General features: G+C 56.8%; 1 protein-coding gene across 2 annotated transcripts; it reads right to left on the minus strand.

Annotated features, from left to right (window-relative positions):
• Positions 1–5,159: 5,159 nt before the first annotated feature.
• MCAM (melanoma cell adhesion molecule) lies at positions 5,160–16,724 on the minus strand. Of its 2 annotated transcripts, XM_063355350.1 has the most exons (15): positions 16,591–16,724; positions 11,697–11,824; positions 11,373–11,586; positions 11,164–11,234; positions 10,988–11,075; positions 10,603–10,782; positions 10,388–10,515; positions 10,067–10,229; positions 9,857–9,978; positions 9,405–9,543; positions 9,172–9,293; positions 8,935–9,070; positions 8,060–8,201; positions 7,493–7,610; positions 5,161–6,615 (listed from the first exon to the last, which is right to left on the minus strand). In XM_063355350.1, exons 1-15 carry the CDS (start codon positions 16,655–16,657, stop codon positions 6,586–6,588), a joined length of 1,848 nt encoding a protein of 615 aa, XP_063211420.1. In that variant the 5' UTR covers positions 16,658–16,724; the 3' UTR covers positions 5,161–6,585. The 2 variants fall into 2 exon arrangements, with proteins under 2 accessions (XP_063211421.1, XP_063211420.1); XM_063355351.1 differs by lacking the exon at positions 7,493–7,610 and having other exon boundaries at positions 5,160–6,615.
• Positions 16,725–16,975: the final 251 nt, after the last annotated feature.

Genomic DNA, 16,975 nt, shown 5'->3' on the forward strand with positions numbered 1-16,975 from the left:
CTTGAGCTATTGCACTACTACCACAATTAGCTGCTCCATTCCAGTTCATGTAACGGACACTAACAGAGGGCAGGAAAGAGTTATATACAGTTTATACTAAGAAGTCTAATGATAAGAGTGAACATATTCTAATAGAATCGAGTAATTAGATTACGTGATTATTATTCAGTTGGGGGTCAAACAAGGACATAGAAGTTATCTGAGGCCAAGTGAACGCTCAAAGACATCACTCTGGGGGTCAAATGAGGACACGAGGGGTCACTTGAGGTCAAATGAACCCACAAAACATCCATGTGGGGGTCAAATGAGGACACGAGGGGTCAAATGAGGACACGAGGGGTCACTTGGGGTCAAGTGAACCCCTTAAAACATCACCGTGGGGTCAAACGAGGACACAGGGGTCAAATGAGGACACGAGGGGTCACTTGAGGTCAAACGACCCCTCAAAAAAATCACTGTGGGGTCAAACGAGGTGAATTGGGGTCAAACGAGGTGAATTGGGGTCAAATGAGGACACAGGGGTCAAATGAGGGCACGAGGGGTCACTTGAGGTCAAGTGAACCCCTTAAAAAATCACCGTGGGGTCAAACGAGGACACAGGGGTCAAATGAGGACACGAGGGGTCACTTGAGGTCAAACGACCCCTCAAAAAATCACTGTGGGGGTCAAACGAGGTGAATTGGGGTCAAATGAGGACACAGGGGTCAAATGAGGACACGAGGGGTCACTTGAGGTCAAGCGAACCCCTTAAAACATCACCGTAGGGTCAAACGAGGACACGAGGGGTCACTTGAGGTCAAGTGAACCCCCTAAAACATCACCATGGGGGTCAAACGAGGACACAGGGGTCAAATGAGGACACGAGGGGTCACTTGAGGTCAAGCGAACCCCTTAAAACATCACCGTGGGGTCAAATGAGGACACAGGGGTCAAATGAGGACACGAGGGGTCACTTGAGGTCAAACGACCCCTCAAAAAATCACTGTGGGGTCAAACGAGGTGAATTGGGGTCAAATGAGGACACAGGGGTCAAATGAGGACACGAGGGGTCACTTGAGGTCAAACGACCCCTCAAAAAAATCACTGTGGGGTCAAACGAGGTGAATTGGGGTCAAATGAGGACACAGGGGTCAAATGAGGACACGAGGGGTCACTTGAGGTCAAGTGAACCCCTTAAAACATCACCGTGGGGTCAAATGAGGACACAGGGGTCAAATGAGGACACAGGGGTCACTTGAGGTCAAACGAACCCTCAAAACATCACCATGGGGTCAAACGAGGTGAATTGGGGTCAAATGAGGACACAGGGGTCAAATGAGGACACGAGGGGTCACTTGAGGTCAATCGAACCCTCAAAAAAATCACTGTGGGGTCAAACGAGGTGAATTGGGGTCAAATGAGGACACAGGGGTCAAATGAGGACACGAGGGGTCACTTGAGGTCAAACGACCCCTCAAAAAAATCACTGTGGGGTCAAACGAGGTGAATTGGGGTCAAATGAGGACACAGGGGTCAAATGAGGACACGAGGGGTCACTTGAGGTCAAGTGAACCCCTTAAAACATCACCGTGGGGTCAAATGAGGACACAGGGGTCAAATGAGGACACAGGGGTCACTTGAGGTCAAACGACCCCTCAAAACATCACCATGGGGTCAAACGAGGTGAATTGGGGTCAAATGAGGACACAGGGGTCAAATGAGGACACGAGGGGTCACTTGAGGTCAAGTGAACCCCTTAAAACATCACCATGGGGGTCAAAAGAGGACACAGGGGTCAAATGAGGACACAGGGGTCACTTGAGGTCAAACGAACCCTCAAAACATCACCATGGGGTCAAACGAGGTGAATTGGGGTCAAATGAGGACACAGGGGTCAAATGAGGACACGAGGGGTCACTTGAGGTCAAGTGAACCCCTTAAAACATCACCATGGGGGTCAAAAGAGGACACAGGGGTCAAATGAGGACACGAGGGGTCACTTGAGGTAAAACGACCCCTCAAAAAAATCACTGTGGGGTCAAACGAGGTGAATTGGGGTCAAATGAGGACACAGGGTTCAAATGAGGACACGAGGGGTCACTTGAGGTCAAGCGAACCCCTTAAAACATCACCGTGGGGTCAAACGAGGACACAGGGGTCAAATGAGGACACGAGGGGTCACTTGAGGTCAAGTGAACCCCCTAAAACATCACCGTGGGGTCAAACGAGGACACAGGGGTCAAATGAGGACACGAGGGGTCACTTGAGGTCAAGTGAACCCCCTAAAACATCACCGTGGGGTCAAACGAGGACACAGGGGTCAAATGAGGACACGAGGCGTCACTTGAGGTCAAGTGAACCCCTTAAAACATCACCGTGGGGTCAAATGAGGACACAGGGGTCAAATGAGGACACGAGGGGTCACTTGAGGTCAAACGACCCCTCAAAAAATCACTGTGGGGGTCAAACGAGGTGAATTGGGGTCAAATGAGGACACAGGGGTCAAATGAGGACACGAGGGGTCACTTGAGGTCAAGTGAACCCCTTAAAACATCACCGTGGGGTCAAATGAGGACACAGGGGGTCAAATGAGGACACGAGGGGTCAAGTGAACCCTCAAAGATATCAATATGGAGGTTACCTGGGGACATAGGGGGTTAACTTGGGTCGAGCGCCCCTTCAAAGAAGTCACCGTCTAGTCGAATGTGGTTAATTGTGTCCAATGAGGCCATGAGGGGTTAAATAACATGAACTGGTCTCAAATGAGGGGGCACGTGGGGTTCAGTTGTATCAAGCACCTCCAATCGAATTAAAAGCCAAAGGAGCCTGCTGGGTGCACAGGGTCCCGTGGTGCTGTCCGTAACGTGCACTACGTCTTAGACTGAGAATCTAAGTCGGGCCTGTGGCTATTTCAGGTGTCAGTACAGTTAGCCAGCGCAGGCTGCTGCCTTCCAAAAGCCAACGTAGTGACAGAGTTGTCGCTTAGTGTTAGCATCGACCTAGCTGCTAGCAGAGCTGGGTTATAGAACCAGGCACAGTGCAACAACAGAACTGCTAATGGATTTATTTAGTAGTGGTTATTAGTGTCTACCATAGCTAGTGAAACGATTCTCTCGTAGAACTTGATAGATTCTAATACTGCAATTATCGATGAGTAACTATTGGTATCCACAGAAGCTACTGCTGGAGTTATTTGTTAGGGTTATTGGTATTCATCAGAATTCACTAACAGAGTTGGTTTTAGCATTATTAGCATTTACAGCAGCTGTTGCTAACAGAGAATTCTGTTTATTGGTTATATTAGATTAGAATATTAAGGTTATCAGATAACAGCTTCTGTAGACACTAAGTTACTAATAGTAATTCAATTGTTAGAGTTGATTCTACTAAAACAAGTCTATTAGTAATTATTAGCATCAACAGCAGCAAGTAGTGAAGTTTTCTTATAGATTCTAATAATCGAACTAGGTATTAGTATCTATAGTGGGGAGTAATGCAAATCGCTATTTCTACCCGTACAGTTATCTGTTAGAACACAACAATAGTTATCTAAGAATAGTAGTTACATTAGCTGGTCCTAAAATTATCTATCAGAATTTATCAGACTGTATTTGTAGATTTATTAGTATCTACAATAGCCTGTAATAAGATTTGCTTGTATAATCTACCAATATCTAATAACAATAATTCATTAAGTAGTTATCATTATCTATATTAGCTAGAAATACAATAGTCTAGTAGAATCTATAATAGAATCTACTTATAGAATTATTGATGGTAGCTATAAATGCAATTATCTATTAGAATCATTAGAATTCATGAATGGAATGCCTTACTAGTATGCTTAGTAGCTAGCCATACAATTTTGTCCCATCATCTACGAGAATCTTTAACAGAATTATCTATTCATAACTGTATTAGCATTATTGCAATTATCTATTAAAAATTATTACTATTTACTATAATATACAATATTTATATTATAAATAATTATATAAAAATATAAATTAAATTATAAACAAAATAATGTTACTATTTCTATAAAAACTATTCTTATTTGGGGGTTGGAACTAGGTGATCTTTAAGGTCCCTTCCAACCCGAACCATTCTATGGTTCTATGATTACTATTAGCATCTAAGAAATTAACTACCTATTTGTATTTAGTATCTATAGTAGCTATGAATACAATTATCAATTAAAATCTATTAGAATGTATCAGTAAAAATTATCTATTAGGATCTAGAGTAGCTAGTATATGAATAACAGTTAGAATCTATTCAAATTCTGTAAGGGAAAAATCCATTATTTTTCCGTTACCTATTAAATAGATATCCATTCATATCTATTAATGGCTATAGTAGCTATCAATACAATTATCTACTATAAGTGTCTCGATATCTATTAGAATTCAGTGATAGACTTATCTGTAAGTAGTTATTACTATCTATATTAGCTACCCACACAACTACCCAACAGATTCTACTGTTGGGATCTATCAAATTATATTGACAGTATTATCTTTTAGTATCTACCATCACTGGTAATATAATTATATCTTACAATCTAATACAATGATTATCTATTAGAATACCTTAGCAGACTTACTAGTATTGGTAGTTATTAGTGTCTATATTAACTATTAATGCAATTACCTATTACAATCTACAGAATAATCTGTTGCCAGCTACAGAGGGTATAGATGTGTCATGTCAGAACCTCAACAGGATTATGGACTAGTAGCTACCAGTACTCGTTAGCCATTACCTCCTAGTATTCGGTTTCGGACTTGTGCACCACCCGTTCCCAGCACCAGCTCATACGGACAAACGCAGCACATCTTCCTGCCCTGGCGGCGGTGCAAAGGCAGGCTGAGCCAACCCTCTTCTGCTGCCTTCGTCCAGGAAGCAAAGGCCCGTTTCTGGCAAAAGTCGCACTGGGGCAGCGTGTGCTGAGAGCAGCCAGGCTGAGACCCTGGGGCAGCGTCCGCCAGCCCAACGCTCATCTGATGAAGCCCGTGTCCGAGGTGAAGGTCCTGCCGTTGTGGAAGCAAACCTGTGGGTGGGGGTGCCACCTGGCCTTGGCAACCTGCTCCTGGGGAAGGGGGCCTTGACATCAAGCGGGGACGGGGGAGACACACTGCCCTTACCCTCCCCATGGGGCTGCTGCCAGCGGGAACAAACTCAGAACCCAGCTTTGAACTTAGTACTTTATTTTCACATATATAAAAAAAACCTTGCAAGTTTCAGACAAAACTTCTGGAAATTTACACACAATCCAACAAAAATATATATAAACCAAAGCTTCTGCTTCGACAACACTTGTAGCTCACGAGTATAGCTCACCGCTTGTTAGGGCGCTGGTTGCAGGGCTGCTGTGTGGCTCCCTGCTCCCGGCAGAGGATGCTGGGGGTGCGCAAGGGGACATCTCTCCTGTCGCCCCGCGTTAGCCCCTTCCCGAAGGGCCAGGGGAGCTAGGCTTGCAGAGGGCATAGCACTGAGAGTACATGACTTGGAGGAAGGAGAGGCTGCAGGGGCTGATCCCTCTGGGAGGCAGAGCCATGTTTGCAGGCAGAGGGCTGGGACAGGCCGCTGCAGCGGAAGCTAAAGGCAGGCTGCTTGCCCATCTCCCCCTCCACCACTCAGCTGCTGTAGCACCGGCACAGCTGTGGGGCCAGAGGTGCCACGGAAGCACAGAAACAAACCAGTTTTACGCGGGGCTGGTAACTGTTCAGCACAAAAAGAACCCTGAGACATTGCCGACTGGCCCTGGCCTAATACTCTTTAAATTTGGGGGGGGGGTGTGTGTGTCTGGGACCCGCTGTTGCCAGCAGCTGCGCAGCCCCCCTAGAAGCAATCCAATTCCCTGGGAAGTGGGGAGAGGGAAGCCTCCCCGCCTCACGTCAGCAAGGCCACACTACAAACCAGAGAACCTAAGGGCTTGGTCTGGCATGTGCCTGAGAGATGGGCGCCCCTGTCCTTGCTCTGCCAGGTACTTTCCTCCTGTAGGATCACAGCTACCCGTCGTGGAGCTCCCTGCCTGCACAGCATCGCCAGGACACGCTGGGCTAAACCAATGAGACAAGAACAGCTGAAAGGAAAAGCAAAGCACTAACACCTCCCCAGCAGCTGGCAAATGCTGCTCTAACACACCACTTCCATTCTTCACTCGTATAACCTGCACACCGCTACATCTAAGGTGCCTGGGACATCCCAGAAGTAAAAGTAAAATTTCACCAGCTCCTCTGAGCAAGTTTGGGGTAAAACGCATCAAAACCTTCCCACACACGTACAGGACAGATTTCCTGAAAAAGCCTCAAATCCTTCCACCAGGTAGCTTAATGGGGTATTTCTTTCTAATATTGCTGTTGGCTTCTCTGTAGTAGTAAGCAAGTCCAGCTTTGCTGCTGCTAAGTTGACAACCTGCAAGCCCACGGTTGAGGTAACGGATGGGTGGGTCAGGGGGGTGTCCCCTGCGCACTGGGTCTCAGCACTGCAATGCAGTAATCGTCTCTGGCTGTGCTCCCCAGGTACTGGAGCAGGGGTGGGACACGGCAATCCAAGAGCAGGAAAGGTTTGAAGGAAGAAAGCACTTAGTAGATTCCCTCTCTAGTTTCTCAGATCGATGTATTTCTCGCTCTTCAGTCCGCCAAAACAGAAAGAGGGGAAAAAACCAGCAGTTAGGGTTGAACATAAAACCAGGTCCTCTACTGCTGGTGTCTGAGTGACAGACAGCAAAGTGATGTGGGAGAGCTGCCAGCCCAGGGCACCCCGTGGCGGCTGAGCGTCTGTCCCAGGGCAAGAGGCAGTGAGAGCGAGCTGCTGGGCAGCGGGACCTGGGGGGGGCAGTGTTATCTCTTGGCCTAAGGCAAATAAAATTGCAGCGGGCTCAGGTGCCTGTGACTCCACAGGACACACAAGTGTGGCAAGCCCTGCCTTAGCATGGTGACAGTCCGGCACCGATACTGCCGATAGTTGCTCGAGCCCCTGGTGGCTCTTGACCCCAGATGAGAGGTAAGCACGCAGCTCGGGAGACTCATCTCATCCTTCACTGCAAGCTTTGGCTCAGAGAAGCCAGAGCAGGGCCCGTTCCTGCAGCCTGTGCTCTGACTCCCGGCCAGAGACGTTTATGTAGTTCCTTCTCCCAGAGCCCCCCTGGGGAGCCCGGCTCCTGCTCCAGGGAGGACGGAAGGAGGCAGTGCCGAGCAGGCTGGGCAGTGGTCAGTGTGCTCCCTGGAGGTGCCAGGGGCTGGCACGGAGCAGAGCCGCACATGCGCAGGGGAAGGCTGCTCCTACGTCCTTGGAGCAGAGAGCCGTGGCTTTGTCACCTCCCCTCCCTCCCACGGCCCTTCTCGAGCGTTGATGATGGATGATGGAGGCCCATGCAGGGTGGGGAGTGCCGGGAGAGGAGCAAAGCGTTTACCTCGATGCACCCCCCTACGCTCCTCACCTCTGCTCCCAGCCCCGGGAGCAGCCCTGGCCCTGGGGAAGGGCTGTGCACGACGCTCTGTCCTACCTGGTCTGCGGCAGATCTCTTCTCGCCGTTGGCACCCTGCAGGAGCCCCGCCTCTTCGGAAAGTTTATCTGACTTAACTTCAACTACAATCTTGTCTTTACGTGCCTCTGGCTTTGTGCTAGGGGAGGGAGGTGACAATTTTGAGACATGTTTGTGATACCAAAGAGGGCATGTGGCCGGTTGAGAGAGGCCAAGCCCTGGGGCTCCATCCCAGGGGATGCTCTGGAGTGGGGCCAGGGCAGAGGAAGGCCAGGGGTGAAAAAGGCTCCAGCTCAGACAAAGCTTTGGGCTGCCCAGTCCCTCCCTGGGGAGGGGTCCCTTGGCTGCTCTACCACTCTGCTGTCCTCCTCAGCGCCTCCCTGCGTGGACGGGGCGAGCAGTGTGGACCCCAGGCTGTGGGAAGCCGGAAGCACTGCCGAGACCCCAGCGTGGTGCCCCCCAAGGCTGCATTATTGCCTCCCTCCGCGTTGGGCAGGGAGAGGCTGGTGCAATGAGATGGGAAGCATGAGTGATGGCAAGCACCTCTGGCCCCAAGGGCTCCCTAGGAGGGCGGGCGGCAGTGCTTACATGTCCTGTTTCCCAGCGCGGCCACATGGGATCTTGCCTTTCTTGTGCAGGAAGTAGATGACAGACCCCAGCACGGCCACCACGAGGATGCAGACGATGATCGCCACAATGATCACCCCTTTGCTCTCTGGTGTCTTTTGATCTAAACACAATGGGAGAGAAAGAAGTTAATGCCTGTCCCACCCTGATGCTCTCCAGCTTCTGCATTACTGCACCTCCCTGGGGGCAAGGAAAGGATCCCTTCCCCCAAGAAAGCACCACGAAGACTTCAGTTCCCAGTGCTTCTCCGGCTCCCTGCAGGACACAGATGTCAGTACAAAAATGCTCCACGAGGGCAGTTTCTGTATGAATGTACTGCTTTCTGCTCCCAGTTGCCATGCCCCTGCATGCCGTTGGAAGATGACTTACAGGGTTTCCTGCAAGCCATCAGGCCATCCCTTTGCTTCCTTGCCCAGTGGCTCTGGGCTGCAGGAAGCTGCATTTGATGGCCTCGCTGGGCTACAGGCTGAGGACAAGCAGGCAGCTTTGACACGGCCACAAACAGGTGGAGCGTCTGTTCCCCTAGAGGTTTGGCAGGGAGAGGAGCAGCGACAGACGTGGTGCTAGAGCCAGCAGCCAAGGCTCCCTCCCCCGGCCAAAGGCCAGCACGGCTCCCGTCGGTGGCACAGTCCTGCCAGAGCCTGGGCTGACAGACAAACACACACAGCGCAGTGCAAGACTGACCTTTTCTGATGGACTCCACTGGTAGAGCAGGAAGGGAGGGAAAGAGACAGAGCTCAGCCACGCCACGGCAGCACGGCACACACAGGCGCCTGTGCGAGGGGCACTAATACATCTCTGGGTTCCCGGGGCAGAGGGCAGTGCCCAAGACTCACCCAGCAGCTGGATGTGCTTCTCGCTGACACCCAGCGCGTTAGAGACCCTGCACATGGCTCCTGCCCGCAGCAGGTCGTGGTTCACACGCACTGTCAGGTTGCTGGCAATGTGCTGATTTTCAACGTACTCATGAGCCTGCGAGGGGAGAAAGCAGCAAAGGATTCAGCGCCTGAAGCAATGCGTAGCCCTTCTTTGGGTGGCCACGGCCTGTACCCAGCACCCTCCAGAGCTCTCACCGTCCCATTGACATTCCAGTGGACAGAGGGCCTGGGGAAAGCGATGGCCTTGCAGGTCAGGTTCACCACCTCATCCTGCCGCACATACAGCGGGGAGCTGATGGCCACAATCCGCGGCTTCCCTGTGGGGATGGCACATCAAGCACCTGCAGCTCTCGCGGGGGAACAAGGATGACACTGGGTGGGACGGGACTCTGGCAGGGCAACATGCCTGCACACATGCTGGTTCTTACCCTGAACAGCCACAGCCACCTGCTTGCTCCGCTCCAGCCCCGGCACACTTGGTGCAATCACCTTGCAGCTGAAGTTGCTGGAGGTTTCGAAGGTGAGGTTGCTCAGGAAGAGCTGGTTCCCTTCCGCGACCTTCCTGCCCTGTTGGGAAGTGATACCCCCCACCAATGAGCCCCGAGCACCAGGCCCTTCTGCGCTCAGCTCCCCGGGCTCTGCGGCTGTCCCAGGGGGGCTCAGCCCTCCCTCCTATGCACAGCGAGGAAGCCTGCAAGCACAGGACCACCCTGCAGTGCTGGCCGGGAGGTGAAGAGGCAGAGATGGACAACACAGGTCTGTACAAGAGGGACTCCTACCCCTGGCCTCCCTCAGGAGAGACGGAGCAAGCTCTGCCCGGCTTGCTGCAAAGCCCAGGCTTGCCAAGCCTGAGCGCGACAGTACCCGAATGCCTGCTCACCTTCTCATCCCTCCACTGGTAGTCCAGGGCCACAGGGCTGTGGGCATCACAGCTCAGCCTCACGCTATCACCTTCCTGAAGGGGTGAGGATGGCTCCATCTTCACACGGACCCCTTCAATGTCTAGGAGAGGGATGGAGACCAGGGAAGGGTGAGTAGGAGGAACGGGGCACCAACCACGAGGTGCACAGGGTCCCGTCCCCCGCCTTACAGTTCACAACAAGTTCTACATCCTTCTCCATCTGTCTCATATCATCCAAGTCCAGGGTCTGGCATCTGTACAGGCCGCTGCTGCTCTTATTCACACCATGCAGGTTCAGCACCCCGCTGTTGGTGTCTGCCAGTGATGTCAGGTCCTGCCAGCTGTTCTCCAGCTGCAAGCAGTGGGGAGAAGCAGAGCCCTTAGCCCCACACAGGCACCCTCTATCCCAGCTGCTGCATCCCACTCCCCAGAGGCCTCCAGGCAGGGGCTAAGGAGCACCATACAAGAGGTCTGCCAAGGGAGAGGTGCCCAGGTCCCCTCTGGCCTCACCTCCCTCTTATAGAAGCTGAAGACAGGCGCTGGGTTCCCGTCAGCCTCGCAGACCAGCTTTATGTCGTCCCCTTCCTTCACCAGCGCCGAGGACGGCATGACCTGCAGCTTCACGTGCTCTGCAGGGTCTGGGGGAGAAGGGAGCGGATAGGGTTGGTGTGCGGCCCTGCCATGCAGCACCAGGCAGCAGACAGGGCCCCCAGCCTCTGACTTACAGAAAACAGTGACATTGACTCGCTGTGACTCCACGGTGCGGATCTGTCCCCGCAGCCAGTAGTGCACGGTGCAGTAGTACAGGGAGTTGCGGTCCTCCCGGGTGACGTGGGCGAAGAGGGTGCTGCTCACTGTGTACAGCCCACTTGACTCGCGAGTCAGAGTGGTTGGGATCTTCACCACTGCAGGGGACACAGACGCTGTTCCCAGCCCGCAGGGAGGCCACAAGAGCAGAGGAGGGCTCCCTTGGGAGCACAGGGCTCCTATGGGTGGCCACGGGCTGCCAGTCCCCAGCCAATAAGGCCCTGGATAGCACAAGTGCCCCAGCCCCTCTCCCAGCAGGCAGGTGCAGTTCCTCATGTCCACCCCCATCCACATCCAACTCACTCTTGTCCTCTGGCTGCAGCTTCTCCCCATTCTTGTGCCACGTGATGTTGGGGTGTGGGAAGCTGTTCCTGCTCACGCACTGGGCAATCTGTGGTGTCAGAGAGAGCCTTGGGCACTGGGTGCCCCCATGGCGAGAGGGGAGCGGGGAGCCTGGCACAGCTAGAGCCTCTCCTCACCTGTGGGATGTCACTGCTCTGCACGGAGATGCCTCCTGGGTTCGCTGTGATCTCAGGGGCCTCAGGGACCTCTGGAAAGAGAAGCCACCTCACGCGTATTAGATGGGATGGGATGGGATGGGATGGGATGGGATGGGATGGGATGGGATGCCCCACCAGTCTCTCAGGGTAGATGCATGGCCATGCTACCCTCCTGCCCCATCACTCACTGTAGACATGGAGCTCAGTGCGGTTCTCGCCTTCACCGTGGCTGCCTGCCCCAACCTGGCACACGAAGGTCCTGGCATCCAGCACCGTCACCCTGCTGATGGACAGGGCTTTGTCCTCCCCCACCGACAGCCGCCCCTTGTAGTCCGCGTTCTCCTCCAGGATCTCGCTGCCTGTGATGTGGCACAGCCTCACACGGTTGTTGCGGTGGTCGATCTGCAAGGTGAGCAACCAAGGCCAGGCTGTTGGGGAGCCCTGGAGAAAGCCCCAAGGTAGCTGCCACCCCAGCCCACCACCCACCACTCCTCTCCCAGGTCGGCACTCACGTAGAACCAGTTGATGTAGGTGTAGGAATCATTTCCAGGAATGTAGAAGTTGCACTCAATCCTGGCTGTGCCCCCACTCTCCACTTCGACCACTGCCGGCATGGAGACCTCCAGCTTGCTGGCTGCAGCTGCGGGACAGAGCCCATCAGTCAGGGCAGGAAGGATGGGGAAGCCCTCGTGTCTGAGCCGACGAGGGAGCTGAGCCCCGGCCTGTCCCTGTCTCCACCCCACAAAGGGCACGGGGCAGAGCCGTGTCCTGCGCCGGCATCCCCCAGGCACTGTGTCCCAGCCCAGAGGGAGTGCCAGCCAGGAACACGGTCCCACTCCTGCCACCACGCTGCCTTCTGCGTCCACAGAGAGCCCTCAGGATCAGGCCACCAACCCTGTTCCCAGAGGGAGGACGTGGCACGCTGTGCTTGTGCTGCCAGTTTTCCCAGGACACCTGGAGACAACCACCCACCTCACTGCTGCTGCAGTCCCTGCCAGACCTGCCCTTGCCATGGCATCCCAGCCTTGCTGAAATGGGCCTCTGAGTCTCCAAATTCCCACCACCACCACCAAGGCAGAGAGCCGCTGCAGCCTGCCTGGGGATGGGTATGGGAAGGGGCTGTATCCCACAGCCAGTGAGCAAGCAGACCGCCTTGCCGGCAGCCTCAATTGGAGCCCAGGGCAGCCCCTCACACCCCAGAGCATGCTTCTACCCCTCCCTGGCCCGAGCCAGCATCCCAGACCAGCACCCACCACGCCCTACTGGCCCCAAGGGCCAGGCAAGGAGGTGTCAGGAGGTTATCAGAGGGAGGGGAAGGGGCCGGGTGCTGGAGGCTGAAGTGGGCAGCACAATGGCTGCACCTTCCTGCGCCCCGGGACTGGAGTCCTGATGTCAGCCCATGCAGCCCCCGCAGTGGCCCTGGAGCTGGGGCGTGAATGAGGCGCTGTGTTCCTCTGCAGCAGGACAGGGCACAGGGAGCAGCAGCTCAGGAGGGGTGCCCCAGCCAGCTCTGGCTGCCTGCTGCTCCCTTTCCCCCCTCCAAGGCAATAGGGCCCGTTGGGGAGGCAGCATGCCCCTGACCACCATGACTGTGGCGCAGCCGGGAACCCTGGGTTCCTCCCCAAGCTCTGACCCTGCCATCCGGGTAGCAACGCAGAACCCAGCAGTTGGAGCACCCACCCCTGCAGCGTACCCAAGGCGAGCCCCTTGCTGCTCCTCTGCCACTTGCTCATAAAGCAAACCCAGTGCTGCTCGCCCATAGCACAGATGGCACCAGGGACCCGCACCCCTGGTGAGCAGACCCCGGCAGCACACCTTCCCTCCCAGCCCAGCCACCCGCTCACTTGCCCTCAGCGATAATGGAGCTCCTGGCCATGCTCCAGAGCACAGGGGAAGGTAATGGCTATCGATCCAGGACAGGGAACAAAGCAGCTTCCCGAGGGGCTGAGGGCAGAGCAGCCCCAGGCAGGCACAGCACAAACAAGGGCTGCATCACAGCAAGGCTGGGAGCACCATTGCCACCAGCCCTGCAGGTGTCAAAGCAAGGGGGGTCTGCACACCCTGGGCTGGCACACAGCCCTGCAGGAAGGGACAGAGGTCTGTCCCCTAGCAACAGGGCCAGCCCGCTCGGCACCCATGGCTCAGCCCAGGTATGGGAGCTGGGGATAAGAGGCTGGAGGAAGCCAGCTGTGTCAACAGCTCCCTTGATAGTGCTGCTCGGTAACAGCCACGGAGCCTCACAAGTGAGGCAACTTCAAAGGGCAATGCCGCGCCCACAAAATACTCTTTGTCTGGAGTGGGTATGTGGTGGCACAGTGCCAAAATGCAGCCAGGAGCCCTTCTGCCACAGCAAAAGACACAGCTCACAGGACTAGCCACCTCAGGACACCCCGACAGACAGCTTTTGGCCCTCACCCATACCATCAGCACAGTACAGCTGGCACTAAGCAAAGAAGGACGAGCAAAGCATTGCACAGGAAAGGAGGTGCTAGGAAAACAGGTGAAAGCCCCAGAGATAGGCACGTGCTGGGGTCAGGAAACTGCACCACCGAGCACACAAAGGAAAAGATAACTTTGCACCGGAGGCACCTGTCCACCTGTATGGCCACGACTTGCCTGGTGCGTCCGGGCACCCACAGACTTGGGCAAGCCTGGGGCAGGACTGCCCTCCGGCTGCCCCCCTGGACCCTCCCCCGAGCCCTGACACTTCTGGGCTGCAGGCAGCCAGGCCATGCATTACCCCCCCATCATTTTTAGACCTTCAGGATGGGCCCCAGGCACAGCCAGCCCCTGAGAGAGGGAGAGCTGTTGACCCACCCCACTGACCCGCTCGGCATGAGAGCCCTCATCCAGGCAGCGAAGCAGCTGAAACCATGAGCTCAGAGCTGGAGAATGGATGGCATCTGGGGCTGGCATAAGGCACACGTCCCTCCCACCCATCCACTGCCCTTGAGGAGGTGGACATGGACGCTGCAGCCCCCACCCTGCCTGGAACAAGGGCTCACTGCTCTCCAGCTCCTCTGGGGCAGGCTGGATACTAGCCCTCCCCCGGGCTGGAAGGAGCACTCAGTGACACTGCAAGTGTGGCTAGTTGGAGGACAGAAGGGCCCCCAGAGCCCTGGGGACACAAGGCTTTCTCCTGCAGCTCCAAGACCCCACAGCCTGCCAGGTGTGTGGGCAGGCTTGGAGCGGCACTGGGCACAGGCACCCTGGCACAGCAGGCTCTGGGGACATGGAGATCTTCCCTTGTGCTCAGCATGGCTGCATACACCGACTCCGTGGGGGAACCTAGGCAGGGCTGGAGACCCATCGGCCATGTGTGGAGCAGCCCAGCTGCAGAGCTGAGCTCCAGCCTGCACCACGCACCCCAAGTGCCTGGCACAGCTCCAGCAGGAGACCTAGAGATCTGGAGAGGACGTCTGCAGCAAGCAAGCAGGGAAGGGAGGAGAGCCCCCGTGCCTTTCCATCTGGCTGGCGGACAGCCGGCCGGCAGCCAGGGCTCCACAAGAACAAAGATTTGCTTTTAGAGCCGGGGAAGGGGGTGGGGAGTAGCACGGCCCCTCCGCCAGCCTCCTGTGGAGCCGAGGTGTGTGGGGAGCCAACGAGGAGTGTGGCTGCGTTGGCGGCGCAGAGCCCCCAGTACAGAGCCCCCGGCACGGAGCAGTGAGAGGAGGGGCACCAGAGGGGTCTGGAGCCGCACGTGGGATGCCTGAGGTTTCCGCGGATTTCTGTTCCCCTCTCGCAGAAACCAGCTGCGGCCAGATCCCTCCTGCTCCCAGCACATGCACACATGCTGCCTTCCTCTGCCCTGGCAAGGCCGCCTTTCCTGCACAGATCCCTGAGCCGGGGTACCCCAGCTCCGAGGGGTGGGATCACCTGCACCCCTTCTTCCTCATAGAGAGGAGAAACAGAGTGCAGAGCCCCGGCCCTGCAGCGAGCAGCACCACCGCCAGTGCACAACAGCCTCCGCCCCAGCACAGCCCTCGCCGTGCTGGGGATGGGGAGGGAGCTAAGGATGGGCAACTTGCACCCCCAAAGTAACTCCAGCACCCCATGAGGACCCAGCCATGTACAGCGGGAGAGGAAAGGTTCACAACCCCGGCCAGGTGACAACATCCATAGAGACGTCTAACAGCTGGAGACTGCAGTGCAGAAGGAGCCAGGGTGGCACTGGCAGCCCCAGTGTGGGCTCAGTACCCCACCCTGGCAGCACGGTGAGTCCCCCGACCTGCCTGGAAATGGCTTGGCCATGGCCACTCATGCTTCTGGGAAGCATCAAGCCTTTCACAATGGCTGGGCTGCAAGCACATCGATGCCACCAACCGATAATCGCCTCACTTGGCACATGGGCTGTGAGGAAGGGGATCCCAGCACGGGCCAGGGGTGGAAGCAGCCTGCCTTTGGCTCGGGCGTTCAGCTCTCCTACAGCGCCAACGCCTTCGCCAGAGCGGGCTTCCCCAGTGCCTGGGGCCACCTCCGCAGCACGGCTGGGCAGCGACAAGGCGAGAAGGCGGCAGGGAGCAGCCAGCGCACCGGGACTGCACCCTGGCCTCCGGCGCGGGGAGGGCATGCTGCGGGGAGCAGGGCAGGGCAGGAAACGCAGCCCCCCCCGAGGGTGAAAATGGACTGGAAAGAGGTTAAAAAAAGAAAGCACGAAAAAAGCCAAGAGAAACACAGTGCTCAGGGAAAAACTCCTTAGAAGGAAAGGGGTGGATGCTTCCTAATAACTCCACCAATTCACCCTGCTGTACACTGAACACACGTGGGGGCAGAAGGCGCCCTGCCCCTCCCACCCTTGCCCGTGCCCCACGGAACGCGGCTCCAGGAGCCTGCCTTCCGCCGGCCACCTTCCCTGGCCACCGAGCCAGCCTCCCCGGGGACGCAGAGGCCACCCCTCACGCTGCCCTGCCTTAGGGGGGGCTGCAGAGAGGTCCCGGGAGCGGAACGGGGAATGCGGCGCTCCCGGCTCCCCCCACCCCCGCGGCGCCCGGGGACGCGCAGGCGAGGCCGTCCCCTCGAGGGGGCTGCTCCCACCCCGCAGCACAATTTTAGCATTCCTGGCCCCAAGCCAGGCAGCGCCCCCAAGGGCGTCAGCGCTGCTGGCTGCCCGGGCTGGCCCCGGCGCGGCTCCGCGGGGAAGACCCCCGCCGGCTGCCGCCCCTCGGAGCGCGCAGCCCGGCGTTTGGGAAGGGGAGCCGGGCAGCGGCGAGAGCGGGGGCCGGCAGCCGGCACGGGGCGAAGGGGCACCCCTGCCCGCGGACGGCGGCGTCCCGCCACCCGCCCCGCAGGCGGCTGCACCCGCGGCTCCGCAGCGCCGTCCCCGCCCGCCCGCCCCGCAGGTGCGCCCGACGGCCGCCCCGCCACCGACCGTCCCGCCCCGGCAGCGTCGCGCCCGCGGCCACTCACCGCAGCAGAGCAGGAGGCAGCAGCCCCAGCCCAGGGCGAGCCCGGCCGCCCGCCGCCCCCCAGCCATGCCCGCCGCCGCCGCCGGCCTCCCGCGACTGAGCGGGGCCGCGGGCTGACGTCAGGCGGCGGCGGAGGCGGAGGAGGAGGAGGAGGAGGAGGTCGGCGCGGTGCCTGCCCACCGCCCGCGGCCGCTTATCACCCCCCAGCGGCAGCCGGCCGGGCGTCACCGCGCCGAGACCTGCAGCGCGCTCCCGAGCGGAGCCCCGGCCCCCGCGGGCATCGCTCGGGCGGTCGTCCGGCGCCCCGGCTCTCCCAGACGGCCCCCCCGAGCAAACCCACACCCCCAAGTCTCGGCACGGGCCGTTTTCAGGCATTTCTCGCTCTG

This window comes from Chroicocephalus ridibundus, chromosome 18 (genome assembly GCF_963924245.1).
Source record: "Chroicocephalus ridibundus chromosome 18, bChrRid1.1, whole genome shotgun sequence".
In the NCBI taxonomy this organism is placed as follows: Eukaryota; Metazoa; Chordata; class Aves; order Charadriiformes; family Laridae; genus Chroicocephalus; species Chroicocephalus ridibundus.